The sequence below is a fragment of the Somniosus microcephalus genome, chromosome 27, assembly GCF_052327205.1.
Source record: "Somniosus microcephalus isolate GS21.2 chromosome 27, FLI_Smic_1.0, whole genome shotgun sequence".
Lineage (NCBI taxonomy): Eukaryota > Metazoa > Chordata > Chondrichthyes > Squaliformes > Somniosidae > Somniosus > Somniosus microcephalus.
This window is the reverse complement of record NC_141013.1, coordinates 8,076,781-8,098,395: the sequence shown is the minus strand read 5'-3', so window position 1 is coordinate 8,098,395 and position 21,615 is coordinate 8,076,781. Positions and strand designations below refer to the sequence as shown.

Below are 21,615 nucleotides of genomic sequence, written 5' to 3'. Positions count from 1 at the left end.
ACGGGGGGGAAGAGAGAGAGACGGGGGGGGAAGAAGAGGAGAGACGGGGGGGAAGAAGAGAGAGAGACGGGGGGGGGGAAGAGAGAGGAGACGGGGGGAGGGAAGAGAGGAGAGACGGGGGGGAAGAAGAGAGAGAGGACGGGGGGGAGAGAGAGAGAGACGGGGGAGAGAGAGAGAGAGTCGGGGGGAGAGAGAGAGAGAGAGTCGGGGGGGAGAGAGAGAGAGAGTCGGGGGGAGAGAGAGAGAGAGTCGGGGGGAGAGAGAGAGAGAGTCGGGGGGAGAGAGAGAGAGAGTCGGGGGGAGAGAGAGAGAGAGTCGGGGGGAGAGAGAGAGAGAGTCGGGGGGAGAGAGAGAGAGAGTCGGGGGGAGAGAGAGAGAGTCGGGGGAGAGAGAGAGAGAGTCGGGGGGAGAGAGAGAGAGAGTCGGGGGGAGAGAGAGAGAGAGTCGGGGGGAGAGAGAGAGAGTCGGGGGGAGAGAGAGAGAGAGTCGGGGGGAGAGAGAGAGAGAGTCGGGGGGAGAGAGAGAGAGAGAGTCGGGGGGAGAGAGAGAGAGAGTCGGGGGAGAGAGAGAGAGAGAGTCGGGGGGAGAGAGAGAGAGAGAGTCGGGGGTGAGAGAGAGAGAGAGAGTCGGGGGGAGAGAGAGAGAGAGTCGGGGGGAGAGAGAGAGAGAGTCGGGGGGAGAGAGAGAGAGAGTCGGGGGAGAGAGAGAGAGAGTCGGGGGAGGAGAGAGAGAGTCGGGGGGAGAGAGAGAGAGAGTCGGGGGGAGAGAGAGAGAGAGTCGGGGGGAGAGAGAGAGAGAGTCGGGGGGAGAGAGAGAGAGAGTCGGGGGGAGAGAGAGAGAGAGTCGGGGGGAGAGAGAGAGAGAGTCGGGGGAGAGAGAGAGAGAGGTCGGGGGGAGAGAGAGAGAGAGTCGGGGGGAGAGAGAGAGAGAGTCGGGGGAGAGAGAGAGAGAGTCGGGGGGGAGAGAGAGAGAGAGTCGGGGGGAGAGAGAGAGAGAGTCGGGGGGAGAGAGAGAGAGAGTCGGGGGGAGAGAGGAGAGAGTCGGGGGAGAGAGAGAGAGAGTCGGGGGGGAGAGAGAGAGAGAGTCGGGGGGAGAGAGAGAGAGAGTCGGGGGGAGAGAGAGAGAGAGTCGGGGGGAGAGAGAGAGAGAGTCGGGGGGAGAGAGAGAGAGAGTCGGGGGGAGAGAGAGAGAGAGTCGGGGGGAGAGAGAGAGAGAGTCGGGGGGAGAGAGAGAGAGAGTCGGGGGAGAGAGAGAGAGAGTCGGGGGAGGAGAGAGAGAGTCGGGGGGAGAGAGAGAGAGTCGGGGGAGAGAGAGAGAGTCGGGGGGAGAGAGAGAGAGAGAGTCGGGGGGAGAGAGAGAGAGAGTCGGGGGGAGAGAGAGAGAGTCGGGGGAGAGAGAGAGAGTCGGGGGGAGAGAGAGAGAGTCGGGGGGAGAGAGGAGAGAGTCGGGGGGAGAGAGAGAGAGTCGGGGGGAGAGAGAGAGAGAGTCGGGGGGAGAGAGAGAGAGAGTCGGGGGGAGAGAGAGAGAGAGTCGGGGGAGAGAGAGAGAGAGAGTCGGGGGGAGAGAGAGAGAGAGAGTCGGGGGGAGAGAGAGAGAGTCGGGGGGAGAGAGAGAGAGAGAGTCGGGGGGAGAGAGAGAGAGAGAGTCGGGGGGAGAGAGAGAGAGAGTCGGGGGGAGAGAGAGAGAGTCGGGGGAGAGAGAGAGTCGGGGGGAGAGAGAGAGAGAGTCGGGGGGAGAGAGAGTCGGGGAGAGAGAGAGTCGGGGGGGAGAGGAGAGAGAGAGAGTCGGGGGGAGAGAGAGAGAGAGTCGGGGGGAGAGAGAGAGAGAGTCGGGGGGAGAGAGAGAGAGAGTCGGGGGGAGAGAGAGAGTCGGGGGGAGAGAGAGAGAGAGTCGGGGGGAGAGAGAGAGAGAGAGAGTCGGGGGGAGAGAGAGAGAGAGAGTCGGGGGGAGAGAGAGAGAGAGAGTCGGGGGAGAGAGAGAGTCGGGGGAGAGAGAGAGTCGGGGGGAGAGAGAGAGAGTCGGGGGAGAGAGAGAGAGTCGGGGGAGAGAGAGAGAGAGTCGGGGGAGAGAGAGAGAGAGTCGGGGGGAGAGAGAGAGAGTCGGGGAGAGAGAGAGAGAGTCGGGGGGAGAGAGAGAGAGAGTCGGGGGAGAGAGAGAGAGAGTCGGGGGGAGAGAGAGAGAGAGAGTCGGGGGGAGAGAGAGAGAGAGTCGGGGGGAGAGAGAGAGAGAGTCGGGGGAGAGAGAGAGAGAGTCGGGGGGAGAGAGAGAGAGAGTCGGGGAGAGAGAGAGAGAGTCGGGGGAGAGAGAGAGTCGGGGGGAGAGAGAGAGAGAGTCGGGGGGAGAGAGAGAGGAGACGGGGGAGAGAGAGAGAGAGAGTCGGGGGGAGAGAGAGAGAGAGAGTCGGGGGAGAGAGAGAGAGAGTCAGGGGGAGAGAGAGAGAGAGTCGGGGGGAGAGAGAGAGAGAGTCGGGGGAGAGAGAGAGAGAGTCGGGGGAGAGAGAGAGAGAGTCGGGGGGAGAGAGAGAGAGAGTCGGGGGGGAGAGAGAGAGAGAGTCGGGGGAGAGAGAGAGAGAGAGAGTCGGGGGAGAGAGAGAGAGAGTCGGGGGGAGAGAGAGAGAGAGTCGGGGGGAGAGAGAGAGAGAGAGTCGGGGGGAGAGAGAGAGAGAGTCGGGGGAGAGAGAGAGAGAGTCGGGGGGAGAGAGAGAGAGAGAGTCGGGGGGAGAGAGAGAGAGAGTCGGGGGAGAGAGAGAGAGTCGGGGAGAGAGAGAGAGAGAGTCGGGGGGAGAGAGAGAGAGAGTCGGGGGGGAGAGAGAGAGAGTCGGGGGGGAGAGAGAGAGAGTCGGGGGAGAGAGAGAGTCGGGGGGAGAGAGAGAGAGTCGGGGGAGAGAGAGAGTCGGGGGGAGAGAGAGAGAGTCGGGGGGAGAGAGAGAGAGTCGGGGGGAGAGAGAGAGAGAGTCGGGGGAGAGAGAGAGAGTCGGGGGAGAGAGAGAGAGTCGGGGGGAGAGAGAGAGAGTCGGGGGAGAGAGAGAGTCGGGAGGAGAGAGAGAGTTGGGGGGGAGAGAGAAAAGCGGGGAGAGAGAAAAGCGGGGAGAGAGAAAAGCGGGGAGAGGGGATACAAATAGGCAATTTAAAATTTGGTTTTTTGAAGCTCAATTTTTATTCAGTTATAGAAAAATTTTGAGATTTCTCACATGACACAGCATGGCGAGTCTCAACACATAATCATTGGGAAACGGAACACTTCCACGCTTTGCACCCAGTATCACCTTCAATTTCCCAAGTTAATTAGAGCACAACCACATTACAGTTCCAACTGTACTACCATAACAATGTGTCCAAACCTAACTTCAGTAGGCCCCTTTTGCCACAGAACCTGTGTGTGCTATTTTTAATTGCCAACACCAGTGGTCTTCATGGCCTTATCAGATCAAGACTGGACTTAGTATCAATTGGTACTTAATTAGAAGTACCTTTGTTACCCATTAGGAATTTGGATGAGCCTGCTTTAACTCATTTCACTTGGTCAGCTCACTACAGGGAAAATACTTTCTTCTCATTAGTCCAGCACAGATTCCAACTCAGGTGAAATAAGTGAAACAACAATGTGCTTACCCACTACACCACCTATTGAAATAGCCCTATTGTTTAGATAACTGGAAAATGAGACAGGAAATGACTGTTCCATTATCACTGAAGCAATCTCCTCCCCTCCCTTGCTACAAAGTTACACCAGGCACTGTTGCCTTTAACAGATTTAGCAAGCAGGAAATTATAGCTAGTCTCTGAACAATACTGCTATTGAAACTAAAGCCGCTTTTATATTGCGCTAGTGCCGCGAGCTCCCAATTCACAGGTTTTGCCCAGCAATAATAAAGTAAACTTGCCACATTTGTTGAGGCAAATGGCTGGGAAGATCCATTTTTACTGAGAGTTTTCAGGGTCGCTAGCCTTAGCCAGTATGCCAATTTACTTTTGTGTGCTCTTTTGGTGCGATCAATAAACAAAAACTGTAACTTAACGAAAATACATCAAATGAAACTTAACAAATTTAATTAAAATTCGGTTTCCGGAGGTGATGATGCACTCCAGTCCCTGCGATGCCCACCGGTCGCGGAAGGCCTCAAGCGTGCCGGCGGACACCGTGCGCTCCATCTCCAGGGCCACCCGGGCGCAAACGTGGCCGCGGAAGAGAGGCAGGCAGTCGGGCCAAGCGACCCCCTTTTACTTTTGAGAGTGTGCTGGTTGCACGAGACCCATTAATCGGGACCCAGAAACACTGAGCACCATATGAAGGCATCTTAAATTATACCACTAGCCATGTTGGGGGTAGAGTGAATTTGGCATCTAGCATTCAAAAATATTCATAATACACATTAAAATTTAAATTGGAAGATCATACTTCAGCTGACGCCACTTGATTAGGATATAGGTAATGGGAGCTCTCTTAATATAAAATAAAAGATACACCTTAAAGTGAATTACAGTGGTAAAAATCGAGCTATTTTGAAAATGTTACAAATAGCAAAAGTGAAACTTGCATAATTAGTAAATGACGGTAAAGTAAAAACACAGAATTGTAGCTGTTGCCAAAGCTCACTCCGATCTAGATACAGTAACTCCACAATATATACTCCTAAAAAGATCCCCATCTTCCCAAAAGGCTCTTTTCAGTAAGTTTGTGTGGCACAGGACAAGAAGATACCACTGATATTATGGTGATCCTGATAGCGTACAGTATCAAATGACAGGTACAATTATAATAGCGACCCATTTGACTCCATACAGAAGAGGAAAAGAAAGTGACTTTTTTTTTTAAGTATCAGAATTCAGTCAATGTATAGAATTAAAGACGCACCACCATGTTCCACAAACACCTGTGCTGAGGGGGAAGGCGGGTGTAACTCAATGGTGTGCTTTTAATTCTGGTTACTGAGGAAAATTGCCAACGGCCTTAAAGTAGGTCATTTACCCTACTTCAATTAGACAGTTGCTAACATTATGTTTTTTAAAAAAGCATCGCAAAACTTTGGGTTAGGATCGTTCCAAAGGCTCAGTGAGCAAATGTGACATTAAAGTAGTACTGACCCATACAGTTGAGGATACAGTCCCTGGGCTGTGCCAATTGGCAGTCATGCTGCTAAATAAAACCAACCAGTTTTGATCCTGCTCACGCTCCCTAGCCAGCAACTGCTGCTAGAAAGTGTGGACAGTGGTTGAGGAAAATGTAGTAAGCTGATTTTCTATAAATTCATGTCAATATAAAACTGATTAATAAAGATGTTTTTTAAGTTCATGAAGTTAGATGCAGCTTCACCTTGCTCACCTACTTTGAATGAGAGGTAGTGTATGTCGCAGAAGGAAATGAATAGCATAATTGTTAGTTTGAGGTTCCCCATAGTCCTGTCAATTTCTGCCTTGCATTTTCTAATGGCGGACCAGCTCTGTGACTTACATTCCTGTTATTTAAGATTAGCTGAAAATATCATGAAAAAGTGGTAATGGTTTGATTTTAAAGGTTCAAACCGTCACCTATAACTGCAGATGGCAAGGACAGGCAATCATGGATGGGGTGGGAAGACTGAAGAAAAACAGAATTTGAGATTACAGAAGGGGTGCTTGTAGCGGTTAGTAATCTGTTCAAACAAAATATTCAAACTGACATTTCTGTGCACAATTTTGACCAAATACCATTAATTTATGCCAGCATTTTAATCTAATTTAAAATACAACACTGTCAAGTTATTACCTCTTATCCCACAGTGCAACATAAACTAATTTTATAATAGTCTTTTAGGGGTTAAAGCCATCTCTTGTGGAAAGTGTTATTTAAAAAAGCCCAGGGGCTCGTTTTTAATGAGCTGTAACTATTAAGTAATGCATAAAGGATACGAAAATTTATGGTGCATACAGCTATTATATAATGGAAAAAATCATTAAAAACTATTTTTCCTTAATGTTCATGATGATCTGATCAGTAACTATGGAACTACTTTTGGAAATGTCAAAAAAAACTTTGTCCCATTTTGTCTGGAGAATTATCTTTCATTGCAAAGGACACTGCATAAATGCACACTCTGCCTACAGAGTTTTCAAATCACAGTGGTCAGTGCATTTTCATCTACCGATAATGGGTTATTGCAACCTACCACCGTCAAACTCCCTTGTTGGGTTTGCTGGCACTCCTGGGGATACAGTTGAGCTCAATATATATATTCAGATACTTAGAGTTGCCAGCATTCACTGGCTGCTCTGCATCAGAACTTTTTCACAGCTTTGGGATCACCTTCCAATCTTGTTGAACTGTGAATAATTTTCGCGCTAGTGAATTCAATATTCGCAAGGTTAATGGCATCACTGTTAAAATGGCTACTTTTCTATAATATATGCTAGTATTTTTTGTATGAAAATATCACTGTTTTTGTTCTGTTTGCAGTAGATCTCATCTGTAAAAACTTTTACAAATTAAAAAAAACTTCAAAACAAAATGCATGGCAGGCAAGCTTTTTTGTTTTGATCAAGGGACATTTAGTCACGAGATAAAACCCACAAATTCTAAAACACACAGATTAGGTGCTAATAATCTGAAGAACATTAGGCACTCACAAGGCACACCATGATGGTGTACTAACATGGCATCACAGAGTGGTAGAAAACAGAATCTTTCCCAAACAATTCCTGACAATGAATTACCAATATCAACTATGCATGCAAGAGGACAGCAGGCAGAACATTTTAAAAGAAAAATATAAGTTGATTCAAGCTGCACCACATTTATATACCAGCTCCCAGCTGTTGGTTACTGAGCAATATTGAAAAAGCCTTCAAGTAATCATTTACCCTCCTCTTGACCTGGAAATAGTGTGTGGTTTTTTGGGAAGCAGGAAGAAAGAAGCAGCTTTACTTTTTACATGCATACACTTGTCATAAGGCATATTTAGTGCATTATTTCAGAACATATACACTACAGGGAAACATTGCACAAATGCCAATATACATTGTGTGCGACATGGTTGTTGTATAATACTCTTAAAATTCAGCAACTCATGTTACTCCTACCAATAGTGACAAACCTGTAGCCACCAGTACTTCAAAATCTACAATTGTACGGCTGGGTATATTTCACAGTTCATGTAAACATACAACAAATATTACAGATTCCACCATTACTCTTGACAGAAATCCTAGTAGCACAGCAACACAAACAGGATGCATGTTTCTGGCCCACTCAAGGTTAATGGTCCATGGAAACTTGAAAAGTCAAAGTCAATCCCTTTCCAGGAAAGGCCAATGATGAGACTGCAGTGGTTTAAAATGCCTTTACGGTAGAGTTGAATATTTATTACATATCAAAGCCCATTGATTTATGGTTTTCACAGAAAACTGGATAGAATGTAAAATATGATCCCCAACACACCAGTAAACATCCTGAATAATAATAATAATAATCAACTTTATTGTCATTGTTAGTGCACAAGCGCAGTACAATGAAATGTAGGCTTTATAATCCCATATAATGAAAAAATATTATTCAGTCACCTTAAATTGAAGGCCCAATTATAATGATCTGAAATCACCTCGTCACTGAACCATCATTTTGTTGGTCGTGTAAGAGTTAGCCCTATACTTGGAATCAACATATCCATTGGGCTATTAGACCAACATGATTCATCAAATAATGTGGCTTCAAATCCCCAGTATTGATTGCTTTATCAAAGGAAGAAAAAATAATTTATAAAGACAAAACACATACACTAAGTAACTTATCACAGGACACCGACACATCTGGCATCAATGTTGAAGAACTGGCAACAAAATGAACTTTGTTACACCCAGTGAATCATATGTGGCACAGGAGGGAGAAAAGAGAAAGGGGAAAAATCAGTAAGGAATACACACTGAGGGACATGGCAGTACTGCTGGTGAAAATTACACAAACTATTTCAAATGGGACCTCAGCAGAAATCGATACAAGATCAGGATAACATTTTTACTTATACAGGTAGACTATCCTTTATCCAAAAACCTCGGGACCAGCCGTGTTTCGGTTTTAGGAAAATTTTGGATTTCGGAAGGTGCGCGAAAACACTTCGGTTTTCAGAGGTAATTCGGTTTTCGGGAGTGCGGATAAAGGATACACTATCCCTTATCCGAAAATAACGACTATAAATACTGTAGTTACAGGGATAAATACTGTAGTACAGTTTATTTGTAAGGAAAACATTCAGTAAAACTTCAAACATGTACAGGTACAAACTAAGCTAAATACCTGTACATAAACATGCAATAAAGGTACATTACATCTGGCTTGAGGATCTTGGAGAAGATGGTACATCAGTGTTGTCATCATTGTCATCAGGTTGGAGTTGGACATCTGAAGATGGGCCAGGAACAGGATTCTCAAGTGATGAAGCAGCATTACATCTGGCTTGAGGATCTTGGAGAAGAGGGTACATCAGTGTTGTCATCATTGTCATCAGGTTGGAGTTGGACATCTGAAGATGGGCCAGGAACAGGATTCTCAAGTGATGAAGCATGACTACGACAGACGGCCTTTTTAAAGACTTCTTCCAGTGTCATCTGTCTCATTAACATTGGTTTCTGTCTAAGCAGTCTCTCTTTAATTGAGTAAACTTGCATAATCTCTTGCTCACTGATAAATGCACGTTTTTCAAGGCCAGCAATTAACTGATCACACATTGTCACCATATCGTCTATGGGGATTTTTTCACCTGTGTTCACAATGTCATCATCATCATCACTACTGTCCTCATGCTTGTCTTTATTTAACACCATTTCAGCAATTTCCCCATCACTCAACAAATTCACAACAGGTGCATCATTGTCAATGTTCAGCACTTCTTCGATGTCAGCTTCCTCTAACGTATTTACACTTTCGGATGATAAACCTTTGGCGTAAGTGAGGAGGTTTGATATCATCATCTTCTCCTGACTGACAGGAAATCCTTCAAACTCGTCATCTGCAGGTCCATCTTCATGAAACATCGTTGAAGGCCAAAGTCTGTGTCAAGCATTTTTTAATGTTGGTTTGTCAACATCGTTCCAAGCATTAGCAACTGCATAAATGGCATCCTTAACATTGAATTCTTTCAGGAAGCTTTGGATTCCTTCGCCTCTGTTGATTGCATCAAGCATAGAGTTCAAAAAAACATCTTTATACTTGCTCTTCATGGAGCGTAAAATTCCTTGGTCACAAGGCTGTATTAAAGATGTCACATTAGGGGGAAAGTTAATGCCGAAAACATAACTTTTCACAAGAAGTTCAGGAGGGGGATGTGCGGAGCAGTTGTCCAGGAACAATAAAATTTTGCAGTTTTCTTCCAGTCCAACTTGCCTGCAATGAGCTCGTGTCGCTGGTACGAAGTGGTTATTGAACCAGTGAGAAAATATTCCTCTGGTTACCCATGCTTTCCTGCTCGCATAATAATGCACAGGTAAATTGCATACACCTTTCAAACATCTCGGATGTTGGCTTTTTCCAATCACTACCAACTTTAACTTGTGTGTGCCTGCAGCATTGGCACACCCAAGAACAGTCAACCTGTCCTTAGCATCCTTAAAACCTGCTGGTGCACTCTCATCAGCCGTTGCTAATGTTTTTCTAGGAACGTAGCGCCAGAACAGAGCTGTTTCATCAGCATTGTAAATTTGTTCAGGACCGAGGTTTTCATCCGATATTATTTTTGCAAACTCATCTATGTAATTTTCAGCTGCTTCATGATCAGCAGAAGCTTTTTCACCACAAATTTTCAGATATCTTATACCATGACGCTTCTTAAATTTATGCAGCCAACCTTCTGAATATTCACACTCAACTTCAATGTTCAGTTCTTCATGGTATATTCTAGCTTGCTTCATGACCATCAAACCAGTCAGCGGCACACGTTCACCTCTGCGTTGTCGAATCCACTCAATCAGCACACGGTCAAGATCTTCATTTTTTGCCCTATGCAATGTTTTCCTAATTTTCATTAGTTTATGGTCATCACTGTCAGTGTAAAATTTCAACAACTTGTCTTTCTGTTTCTTTAAGTCATATACGGTGGTACTTCCCACACCATATTCTTCAGTAAGATGTCGCACAGACACACCACGATCAAGCTTCTGCAATAACTCCACTTTCTGCGATATCGATAATGAGCGATGCTTCCTTCTCTGCTTCTCACTGTTACCCATTGGGGTATCTGCAGCTCTTTTTAGCATTTTCACAAATTGTTAAAAGCCAGCAAATATCTAAGAGAGCAGCAAATATCTAAGAGAGCTGCAAATATCTAAGAGAGCAGCAAATAGCAGCAAATATCTAAGAGAGCAGCAAATATCACACAGAGCAGCATAACACCTGCGTGGGTCAAGCATCGGCAGCGTCGGGTCATGCTTTGCGCTACTTTCAGCTTTCAGAGGTTTTCTGGTTTCGGATGTGCGGATAAAGGATGGTACACTATCTCTTATCCGAAATTGGGTGGGGTTCGGCGGGGGTGGGGTACGGCGGGGGGGGTCAGGGGTCGGTGGGGGTCGGGTTCGGCCGGGGGGTCGGGGGTGGGGGTCGGCGGGGGTCGTGGTCGTGCGCATTTCGGTTTTCAGAAGTCATGCTTTGCTCCACTTTCGGCTTTCAGAGGTTTTCTGGTTTCGGATGTGCGGATAAAGATTTCGGTTTTCAGAAGTACGGAAAAATGCTACACTATCCCTTATCCGGCTAGGCCTGTAAGTCGTGCGCCACTCTGGTCATGTCGTGCGCACGACTTACGCTGACCGAAAAAACCTTCGGTTTTTAGAGGGTTTCGGTTTTCGGAAGTCCGGATAAAGGGTAGTCTACCTGTATAGGTATATACGTCCTAAAGATCCAGCCTAGTACAGTATTTGATTAACCTTGTTGAACACCACCCGGAAATGTTGTGAATGGATTTTGTAAGAGTTTATATTAATTTTTGCTCATTTTTCACAAATTCAGGTGGATTTATAGGTGCAGATTTGATGAGAGGCTTCAGAGCACCAAATGTGCTCCATCACAATCCTCTACGTTTTTGTTTTGTTTCTGTTGTGCATATGCAAATAGAAACCAAGTGGGACAATGTATTGAAACTGGTTCTGCACTGTTACTCTTGTATGCCACTATGTGCAAACAAAATTCTTTAAAGGTACTGAATTTATAACTTACTGTTGACTCAGCTTATTTAATGTCTCTACGTGTGATTAATGCTTTTATCTGTTATTTTTGTGCCTCTCTTCTCCTTTGGTAAATGTTCTCATTTCCTTCCTCCTCTGCTGTTCCTCTCTCATTCCCCCCTCATTCCTGAATGTAATGAATCGTGGTGGATAATGGCTCCATGGGCAGATCTATGGTACTGAGCAAACTGCCCATTACTCATGTGTGAGCCTCGACAATGTCTGTTGGAGGCCACATCACAGCCGAGCACAATCCTGCCCTCACCCGACACTCGCACACTTTCCAGCTGTGGACACCAAAGACCAAGTAAGAGCAGGAACGCTGGGCGATTTTTTTTCCATCCCGAGTCTAAGAACACTGCTGCTAACTGTATAGCTCCCAAACTGCTGCCCCTGATTAGGGATGGAACCTTGGGCCTCCCTGGTCTGTGCAGCTCACAGTGCATTTATCACAGCATCCCCAATTCTTTATCTTTTTGCTTTTCCTTAGCCCGTAAGAACCCATTGCCTGTATCAAAGGGATCCTCTACATTGGGGAGACCAAACGCAGATTGGGTGACTGCTTTGCGTAACACCTCCGTAAGCATGACCCCGAGCTTCCGGTCACCTGTCACTTTAATTCTCCACTCCACTCCCACGCCGTCCTCAGCCTCTTGCACTGTTCCAACGAAGCTCAACGTAAGCTCGAGGAACAGCAGCTCATCTTTGGATTAGGCACTTGCTTAAAATCTGTTACATCTCTAACTTTTTCCAGTTCTGATGAAAGGTCATCGACCTGAAACGTTAACTCTGTTTCTCCCTCCATAGATGCTGCCTGACCGGCTGAGTACTTTCTCCAGCATTTTCTGTTTTTATTTCAAAGGGAACCACGTGTGGCTTTGGGATGTCCTGAGGTCGTGAAAGGCGCTACATAAGTGCAAGTCTTTCTTTCTTTAAGTACTTGAAACATACAAAATTCTTACAGGGCTTGACAGGGTAAATGAAGGGAGGGAGTTTCCCCTGGCTGGGGGGTCTAGAACCAGGGTTCAGAGTCTCAGAATAAGGGGTCGGCCATTTAGGACTGCGATGAAGAGAAATTTCTTCATTCAGAGGGTGGTGAATCTTTGGAATTCTCTACCCCAGAGGGCTGTGGAGGCTCAGTCGTTGAGTATATTCAAGACAGAGATCGATAGATTTTTGAATATTAAGGGAATCAAGGGATATGGGGATAGTGCAGGAAAGTGGAGATGAGGTAGAAGATCAGCCATGATCTTATTGAATGGTGGAGCAGGCTCGAAGGGCCAAATGGCCGACTCCTGCTCCTATTTCTTATGTTCTTCCAGTGGACACTGGAAATCAGGTGATCACAGAAATTAAGTACCCAGTTCTGTTTTTCCACTGGGAACCTGCAAAAAAAGGTATCTCCACAGAAATGGGAAGCAGCCCAAAAATCAGCAAAAGAGAAATGATAAAATTTACACTCAAATCCACTTCCCTATCTGCTAGGCCCATCTCCAGGGACACTAGATCTGCCCGAGATACACAAACTAGCTCAATTCTCACTGCTATCAGCAAGAAGATCCATTCCTCCACTAAAGTGAACCCTACTCCTCCTACTACAAACACGAAGATGATGCATTTGTGGGATATGTGGTAATGATGCTCCACCTAGAACTGGGAAATTAAGCAGTGCGAACTACCTTTCCGAAGATCCATACAACTGGTCCCACTCATAAACCCCACAATGCACCTAGGTAGAGGGGGGAATAGGATAATGCAATGACAGCACATACCAACTTAGGTCCCCAGCTGTACAGAGAAAGTGATACAACCCAGAAATTACTCCTGGAAGTTTGGGCTCGTCCCTGTCCAGCTTTGCTTGCCCCATTCTGTATCTACCTCAGACCCGAAGCATGTTAAATTACTGTACAAGTGCACACCTTGGCTGTCTGAGTAACCTCCGGTTAATATCATGTTAAGAATTACATAGAATATACAGCACAGAAACAGGCCATTCGGCCCAATGAGTCCGTGCCGGTGTTTACGCTCCACGAGTGTCCTCCTATCCTTCCTCATCTAACTCTATCAGCATAACCCTCTATTCTCTTCTCCCTCATATGCTTATCTAGCCTCCCCTTAAATGCATCTATACTATTTAGAATCATAGAATGGTTACAGCACAGAAGGCGGCCATTCAGCCCGTTGATCCCATGCCGGCTCTCTGCAAGAGCACCTCAGCTAGTCCCAGTCCCCTCGCCCTTTCCCCGTAGCTGTGGAAAAAAATTTCTTTCAGGTACTTGTCCAACTAGCTTTTGAAAGCTGTGATTGAGTCTGCCTCCACCACCCTTTCAGGCAGCGCATTCCAGATCTTAACTACTCGCTGAGTAAAAAAGTTGTTTCTTATGTCGGCTTTGGTTCTTTTGCCAATCACCGTAAATCTGTGTCCTCTGGTTCTCGACCCTTCTGCCAATGGGAACAGTTTCTCTCCATCTATTCTGTCCAGACCTCTCATGATTTTGAACACCTCTATCAAATCTCCTCTCAACCTTCTCTGCTCGAAGGAGAACAACCCCAGCTTCTCTAGTCCCTCATCCCTGGAAACATTCTCGTAAATCTTTTCTGCACCCTCTCTAAGGCCGTCACATCCTTCCTAAAGTGCAGTGCCCAGAATTGGACACAGTACACCAGTTGAGGCCGAACCAGTGTTTTATACAGGTTCATCATAATTTCCACGCTTTTCTACTCTATACCTCTTCATGAAGCCCAGGATCTCATAAGCTTTTTTAACTGCTTTCTCAACCTACCCTGGCACCTTCAACGATTTGTGCACATATACCCCCAAGTCTCTCTGTTCATGCACCCCCTTTAGGATTGTACTCTTTAGTTTATATTTCCTCTACTCATTCTTTCTACCAAAATGTATCACTTCACACTTTTCTGCATTAAATTTCATCTGCCTCGTGTCCACCCATTCCACCAACTTGTCTATGTCCTCTTGAAGTCTATCACTCTCCTCCTCACTGTTCGCTATACTTCCAAGTTTTGTGTATTTTGCAAATTTTGAAATTGTGTCCTGTACATCCACATCCAAGTCATTAATATATATCAAGAAAAACAGTGGTCCCAGTACCGACCCCTGGGGAACACCACTGTATACCTTCCTCCAGTCTGAAAAACAACCGTTCACCACTACTCTCTGTTTCCTGTCACTTAGACAATTCCGTATCCATGCTGCCACTGTCCCTTTTATTCCATGGGCTTCAACTTTGCTGGCAAGCCTATTATGTGGCACTTTGTCGAACGCCTTTTGGAAATCCACGTACAACCACGTCAACCGCATTGCCCTCATCAACCCTCTCTGTTATCGCATCAAAAAACTCGATCAAGTTGGTTAAACACGATTTGCCTTTAACAAATCCGTACTAGCTTTCCTTAATTAATCCACACTTGTCCAAGTGACTGTTAATTTTGTCCCAGATTATTGTTTCTATAAGTTTCCCCACTACCGAGGTTAAACTGTAGTTGTTGGGTTTATCTTTACGCCCTTTTTTGAACAAGGGTGTAACATTTGCAGTTCTCCAGTCCTCTGGCACCACCCCCGTTACTAAGGAGGATTGGAAGATTATGGCCAGTACCTCTGTGATTTCTTCCTTCACTTCCCTCAGCATCCTAGGATGCATCCCATCTGGTCCTGGTAACTTACCTACTTTAAGTATAGCCAGCCTTTCTGGTACCTCATCTTTATCAATTTTTATCCCATCCAGTATAAGAACATAAGAACTAGGAGCAGGAGTAGGCCATTTGGCCCCTCGAGCCTGCTCCACCATTCAAGATCATGGCTGATCTGCTACCTCATCTCCACTTTCCTGCACTATCCCCATATCCCTTGATTCCCTTAATATCCAAAAATCTATCGATCTCTGTCTTGAATATACTCAATGACTGAGCCTCCACAGCCCTCTAGGGTAGAGAATTCCAAAGATTCACCACCCTCTGAGTGAAGAAATTTCTCATCTCAGTCCTAAATGGCCAACCCCTTATTCCATGACTGTGACCCCATGCTCTAGATTCCCCAGCCAGGGGAAACATCCTCCCGCATCTATCCTGTCAAGCCCTGTAAGAATTTAGCAAATTTCAATGAGATCACCTCTCATTCTTCTAAACTCCAGAGATTATAGGCCTAGTCTATTCAATCTCTCCTCAGAGAACAATCCCCCCCATCCCAGGAATCAGTCTGGTGAACCTTTGTTGCACTCCCTCTATGTCAAGTATATCCTTCCTTAGGTAAGGGGACCAAAACTGTACACAATTCTCCAGGTGTGTTCTCACCAGGGCCCTATATGATTGCAGTAAGACGTATTTACTCTTATACTCAAATCCTCTTGTAATAAAGGCCAACATACCATTTGCTTTCCTAATTGCTTGCTGTACCTGCATGTTAACTTTCAGTGATTCGTGTACAAGGACACCCAGGTCCCTCTGAACACCAACATTTCCCAATCTCTCACCATTAAAAAAATACTCTGCTTTTCTATTTTTCCTACCAAAGTGGATAACTTCACATTTCTCCACATTATATTCCATTTGCCATGTTCTTGCCCACTCACTTAGCCTGTCTATATCCCCCTGAAGCCTCCTTGCATCCTCCTCACAACTTACATTCCCACCCAGCTTTGTATCATCAGCAAACTTGAATATATTACATTTCGTCCCCTCATCCAAATCATTGATATAGATTGTGAATAACTGACCCCACAAAACCCGAAAATGACCCGTTTATTCCATTCTGTTTTCTGTCCGTTAACCAATCCTCAGTCCATGCTAGTGTACTATCCCCAACCCCATGAGCCCTAATTTTGTTTAATAACCTCCTATGTGGCACCTTATCGAATGCCTTCTGAAAATCCAAATACACCACATCCACTGGTACCCCCTTATCTATTCTGCTAGTTACAACCTCAAAAAACTCTAACAGATTTGTCAAACACTATTTCCTTTTCATAAATCTGTGTTGACTCTGCCCAATCCTATTATTTTCTAAGTGCCCTGTTACCATGTCCTTAATAATAGATTCTAGCATTTTCCCTACTACTGATGTCAGGCTACTTTCCTTGTTAGCCATGGTTGGATCACTTTTCCTGTGGAGCTTTTGTGCCTTAAAGGAATGTATATTTGTTGTAAATTATGTATTAATTCTTTAAATGCTAGCCACTGCTTGTCTACCGTCATACATCATAGGTAGAACTAGGAATGAGATTCTGCTGAGGAGCTAGAATCCAAATTAAAAAGATACTATGAACACTGTTACCTAAATGTTCACCTACTGACACTTGCTCCACTTGACCTACCTCATTCCCCAGAACCAGATCCAGCAATGACTCCTTTCTCGTTGGGCTGGAACCATACTGATCAAGAAAGTTCTCCTGAACACACTTTGAAATTCTTCCCCCTCTCTGCCCTTTACACCATTACTATCCCAGTCTATATTAGGATAGTTGAAGTCCCCCATTATCACTACTCTATAGTTCTTGCATCTCTCTGTAATTTCCCTGCAAATTTGCTCCTCCATATTTTTCCCACTAGTTGGTGGCCTATAGAATGCATCTAGTCGTGTAATGGCAGGCGTCGCTATTATTTCTTAACTCTAGCCCTATAGATTCTGTCCTTGACCCCTCCAGGACATCCTCTCTCTCCAGCATTGTAACATTCTCCTTAACTAATACTGCCACACCACCTCCTATCTTTCCTGAACACCCTATATCCAGGATTATTTAATACCCAATCCTGCCCTTTTTTGAGCCAGGTTATTGCCATGACATTATATTCCCATGTGGCTATTTGTGCCTGCAGCTCACCAACCTTGTTTACTCTGCTTTGTGCGTTCACATACATACACTGTAAACCTATCTTTGACCATCCTGTGTTCTCTCTTAGTCTGACCCCACCTAATACCTTACCATTTCTTGCTTTAGTGCTATCCGTCTCTCCCAATCCTTTGTGCCCTTTGTATCTCCTTTCTAATGCTACATCCTGGTGCCCACCCCCCTGCCAACTTAGTTTAAACCCTCCCCAACAGCACTAGCAAACCTCCTCCCCAACAGCACTAGCAAACCTCCCAGCGAGGATATTGGTACCGCCTCAGCCACTCCCTGTGGTAAAAAGTTCTACTCTCTGGGTAAAGAAGTTTCTTCTGAATTTCCTATTTGATTTCTTGGTGACTAGCTTTTATTTTAATTTGTTTGTGGGATGTGGGTGTCACTGGCAAGTCCAGCATTTATTGCCCATCCCTAATTGCCCTTGAGAAGGTGGTGGTGAGCATCCTTCTTGAACGGCTGCAGTCCGTGTGCTGAAGATACTCCCATAGTAATGTAAGGGAGAGAGTTCCAGGATTTTGACCCAGCGACAATGAAGGAGCAGCGATATATTTCCAAGTCAGGATGGTGTGTGACTTGCAGGGGAACTTGCAGGTGGTGGTGTTCCCATGCGCCTGCTGCCCTTGTCCTTCTAGGTATTAGAGGTCACGGGTTTGGGAGGTGCTGTTGAAGAAGCCTTGGCGAGTTGCTGCAGTGCATCTTGTAGATGGTACACACTGCAGCCACGGTGCGCCGGTGGTGGAGGGAGTGAATGTTTAAGGTGGTGGATGGGGTGCCAATCATCTTATATTGATGGCCCCTAGTTTTGCTCTTCCCTACAAGTAGACATCAGCAAAAACCCTTTCAAAATTTTAAAGACCTCTATTAGGTCACCCCTCAGCCTTCTCGCCTCAAGAGAAAAGAGACCCAGCTTGTTTATCCTTTCCTGATAGGTATACCCTCGCAGATCTGGTATCATCCGTATAAATCTTTTTTGCACCCTCTCCAGTGCCTCCATATCCTTTTCATAATATGGCAACCAGAACTGTACACAGTACTCCAAGTGTGGTCTAAACCAAGGTTCGATACAGGTTTAGCATAACGTCTCTACTTTTCAATTCTCTCTCTCTAGCGATGTTTCCTTTAATGTTATTTGGGTGCACGGCCCCTTTAACGGGCTGTGCGGCCCATTCAAATTTTCGCGCATGTGCGGATTTTCCATTCAAAAGCCGGGGAGCCAGCTGTGTGGCACTGCAGCTTAAGAAATAAACCCTAGTGCTTAGTTTGCTTTTTTATTAAAATGGCCTTATTAACCTGCATCGCTACTTTTAGTGATTTGTGTATTTGTATTCCCAGATCCCGTTGCTCCTCTACCATATTTAGATTCTTATTTTCCAAGTAATATGTGACCTCCTTATTTTTCTTACCAAAATGTAATACCTCACACTTATCTGTGTTGAAATTCATTTGCCAATTATGTAGTACTGAATTGTATTCAGGGCATATCAGTGTGAAAACCAGTGTACCACTCTCTTCTTTTCTTTAAACAAGCTTTTCAAAATTTATAATTGATTTATTTTTACTTGTTTAATTATTAAATAAATAATTAGCAGTTATCCCATTTCAAGTTGTAAGTTAAAAAAACTCAAAAGAAAGTGATATGGAATAATCTGTTCCGAAATGGGTAGCTCACAAAAAATTAAATCACTTCTGAGCAACCATTTGGAAAGAGGAAAAGCTCCGCCTTTGGCTCGTTGGAGGAATAAACAAAACCATATATTGTACAAATAGGTTTATTGTGGCTACTGCACTGTGTAATACCTAGATGGCAAAAAACTGTAATGCCCTTGACAGCAATTTCATGCAGAAGACGTCAAAGTTAATCTTTTGATCTGGAAGCACCAGGATCCAACAAATACAATTTTAAGAGTTAGGTTAAAAGGTTGTTGCTGAAAAGCCACACCTGCAGGATCACAGCTTATTGCAAGTCAAGGAGCCAGTGATGGTGGTTAAATTAAACCCCGAGTTGTCTGCTCCCTTCAGAGGTCTTCAAAGATCATTTGGGCATCTTTTCTTCCATTACACCAAAACTGAAAGAAAAATTTCAGTAAATCCCCCTGCATACAATCCTGATGCAAGGAAATCCCTAGCAATCTCCAGGTGTGTGCAACTTGCCATCGAAGCCTCAATTTGCATATGCTCAATGCGATCATTGATACGCAGGAAATTAGAAGTAAAAAGTGACTTCAGGCAGTATTTTGTGACCCAAAGTGTAATAGTCTTGTGGAATAAGTTACCAGGGAAGAGCACTGTGGCATTCACTGTCTAAACTCCAATAGTGGTGTAAGGGATCAAGAGGATGAGTAAATAACTTTGAAAACATGCAAAAAGGTGCAGTGCAGTTGTCACCTTAGGTTAACCTTGCAATTAACAATACGCTCTTTTCCTCGCTACCTCGACCTCTGATTAATAATTTGTTTACTGGATGCTTTTACTGAAAGCTCCTATATAAAATAGTCATTCTTTTGCCTCTGGATTTCTTTTTCAGAAAGCGCTTCTGTTTAAACCTCTGCATACAGCTCGTGTTTGCAGATGAGACTTAATGAAGAAAGGAAAACTGAGAAAATTATCCTGAAATTATCCAACCCATTTGGCAGAGTAACAACAATCATTACATCAATGAAGATTAAAGCAAAACAATCACTTTTGATCCAAATATAAAACATGAGAAACGCAAGAACTCTCTCTTCCATTAAGGTTTATTGTATCAATGGTATTTCTTAATAACATATATAAAATTGACACAGTACTCTACAGGCAGAAATGCTGCTTTCATTCACAGTGTGCATGTTTGGTGGGCTTTATAAAAGGCTTTGATGAAATGTACCTACGTATGACAACATGGCTTTCATTTCCTCATCGCTGCGAACTGTGATTCGATCGCCATCCTCATCTTCATCTTTAAAAAACCAAAAATGTATTTTAAATATGATTTAATTGGACAATGCAATTTGTATTAAATAGGAGAATGCTAGGAGTGTGACACAGAGGACAATACAGATTGGAATGCGTTATCAGACAATAATGTAGCAGAAGTTAGAATGACGTCAGGGTCATACTCCAGCTTGCATTATAGTTATGTGGATTTTGCAGAGAGTTTAATTGGATTGACACAAAGTTTTTTATCCTTCCAGGCAGACATCATGGAAGACAGCAGTGGACAGTAAGCTCCCATGAATTCAGAATGCAATCTGAACTGAGGTATTATTGTACATGTGGTTTGAAAAATGAGTCATTTCATTCCACCGCGCATTACAACAACACCATACCTGGTCTGTATAACACATTTGATACAAGTGGTACTTTTGTAGTCGCCAGATTGAAGCACTTAGCATACTAAATAATAATTCTGCAATTTGAGACATATTATCATCTACATTCAAATCAATACCTGCAAGTGTTACAAGACTGAAGTTTCAAAGGAGAGATTTTCATGGCACATTCTCATGATATATGATAGTCAATAGAACACTGAGTTACAACCTTTAACCTGTTTACTAAAACATCATACAGTTAGCACAACAAATGCGACCAAGCACCATCAGGATTAACTCATTCCAATGTACACAACATGGGCTAAATTTTATTCTTAAAGAGTACATGGCAGATAAACTGAGCACAGCAGCAAGCCAGAGGCTGATAACTTCAATGAAAGGAAATTGGAATATTCAGCCTGAAAGTATATTACAATTATTTTAAGGGGGAGGAGCATCTGGCAGCAATTTATTAGATTCATATGCAATTTAGTGCCATTTTAAAATAAAATTACACAGCACAAGGTCATCCATTATGGGGTTACACTATATTTACAATGTTTGCACTGTAGCAGGATATTTCACTCCTCTGTTACAAAGAGGTTACTGGGTGGGTGGGTGGAAGTGGATTACAAGGGGGCAATACAATATAAAGGGTTCAGGTGATATTATAAACTGCCATAATGAAGCTGAACCAGTCAGTCACCGGAACCCATGACTACAGCCCATAATTCTCCACCACCCACCCAGCAGTCTTCTTATATTGCCAGCAGATTTTCCAGTGTTGCTCAAGGTGAGTTGGAAGATATGCTGTTTTATCCCATATAACATGCAATATATTATCAAAGGAACTGATTTATGGTGGTTAAGTTTTTAATACACATTATCATAAGATTGTTAGTAGTACGGAAGGTGCTCGAGGATGCAGGTATAGGAGGTAGGTGGCATGTACCAGCAGTATTGGCCAGTGGGAATGCTGTGTACTCTATGAGGGTAGTCCTAGGGGGTCTCAGCACTTTTAAGAGGTGGTGTGGTGGGACAAAAGTAGAGGGGTAAACTAGCAGAAAGTGGGGGGATTGTACAGTTTGGTGGCTTTGGGAGGGCACTCCTGGGGTGTGGGAGCACGGAGATGGAGCAATATGGCATAAGCAAAGGGGTGTTGGAGTCTGTGAGCACTGCGGGGGGCGGTGCGGGGAAAGAATGTTCAGTGTGCAAACAGTGGGAGGAAGGACCCCATCATTTAGGCAGTGTGTTGGAGTATGATGGGCGTTCTGGAGCAATGGGAAGGGG

The 21,615-nt window shown here is 44.6% G+C and overlaps 1 protein-coding gene across 21 annotated transcripts in view; it reads right to left on the bottom strand.

Moving 5' to 3' along the window:
* map2k5 (mitogen-activated protein kinase kinase 5) overlaps positions 1-21,615 on the bottom strand; it is a 284,907-nt gene that overhangs the window by 245,420 nt on the left and 17,872 nt on the right. For 20 of the 21 annotated variants that reach the window (XR_015073772.1, XM_085968445.1, XM_085968462.1 and 17 more), the window contains exon 3: positions 19,903-19,970. Coding sequence is in view for 19 of the 21 variants with exons in the window: in XM_085968445.1 (XP_085824571.1) it covers positions 19,903-19,970 (68 nt within the window). In the remaining 2 variants the exon portion in view is untranslated. Of the gene's footprint in view, positions 1-19,898; positions 19,971-21,615 lie in introns of those variants that run through there. The other variant, XM_085968463.1, reaches the window with a different exon arrangement.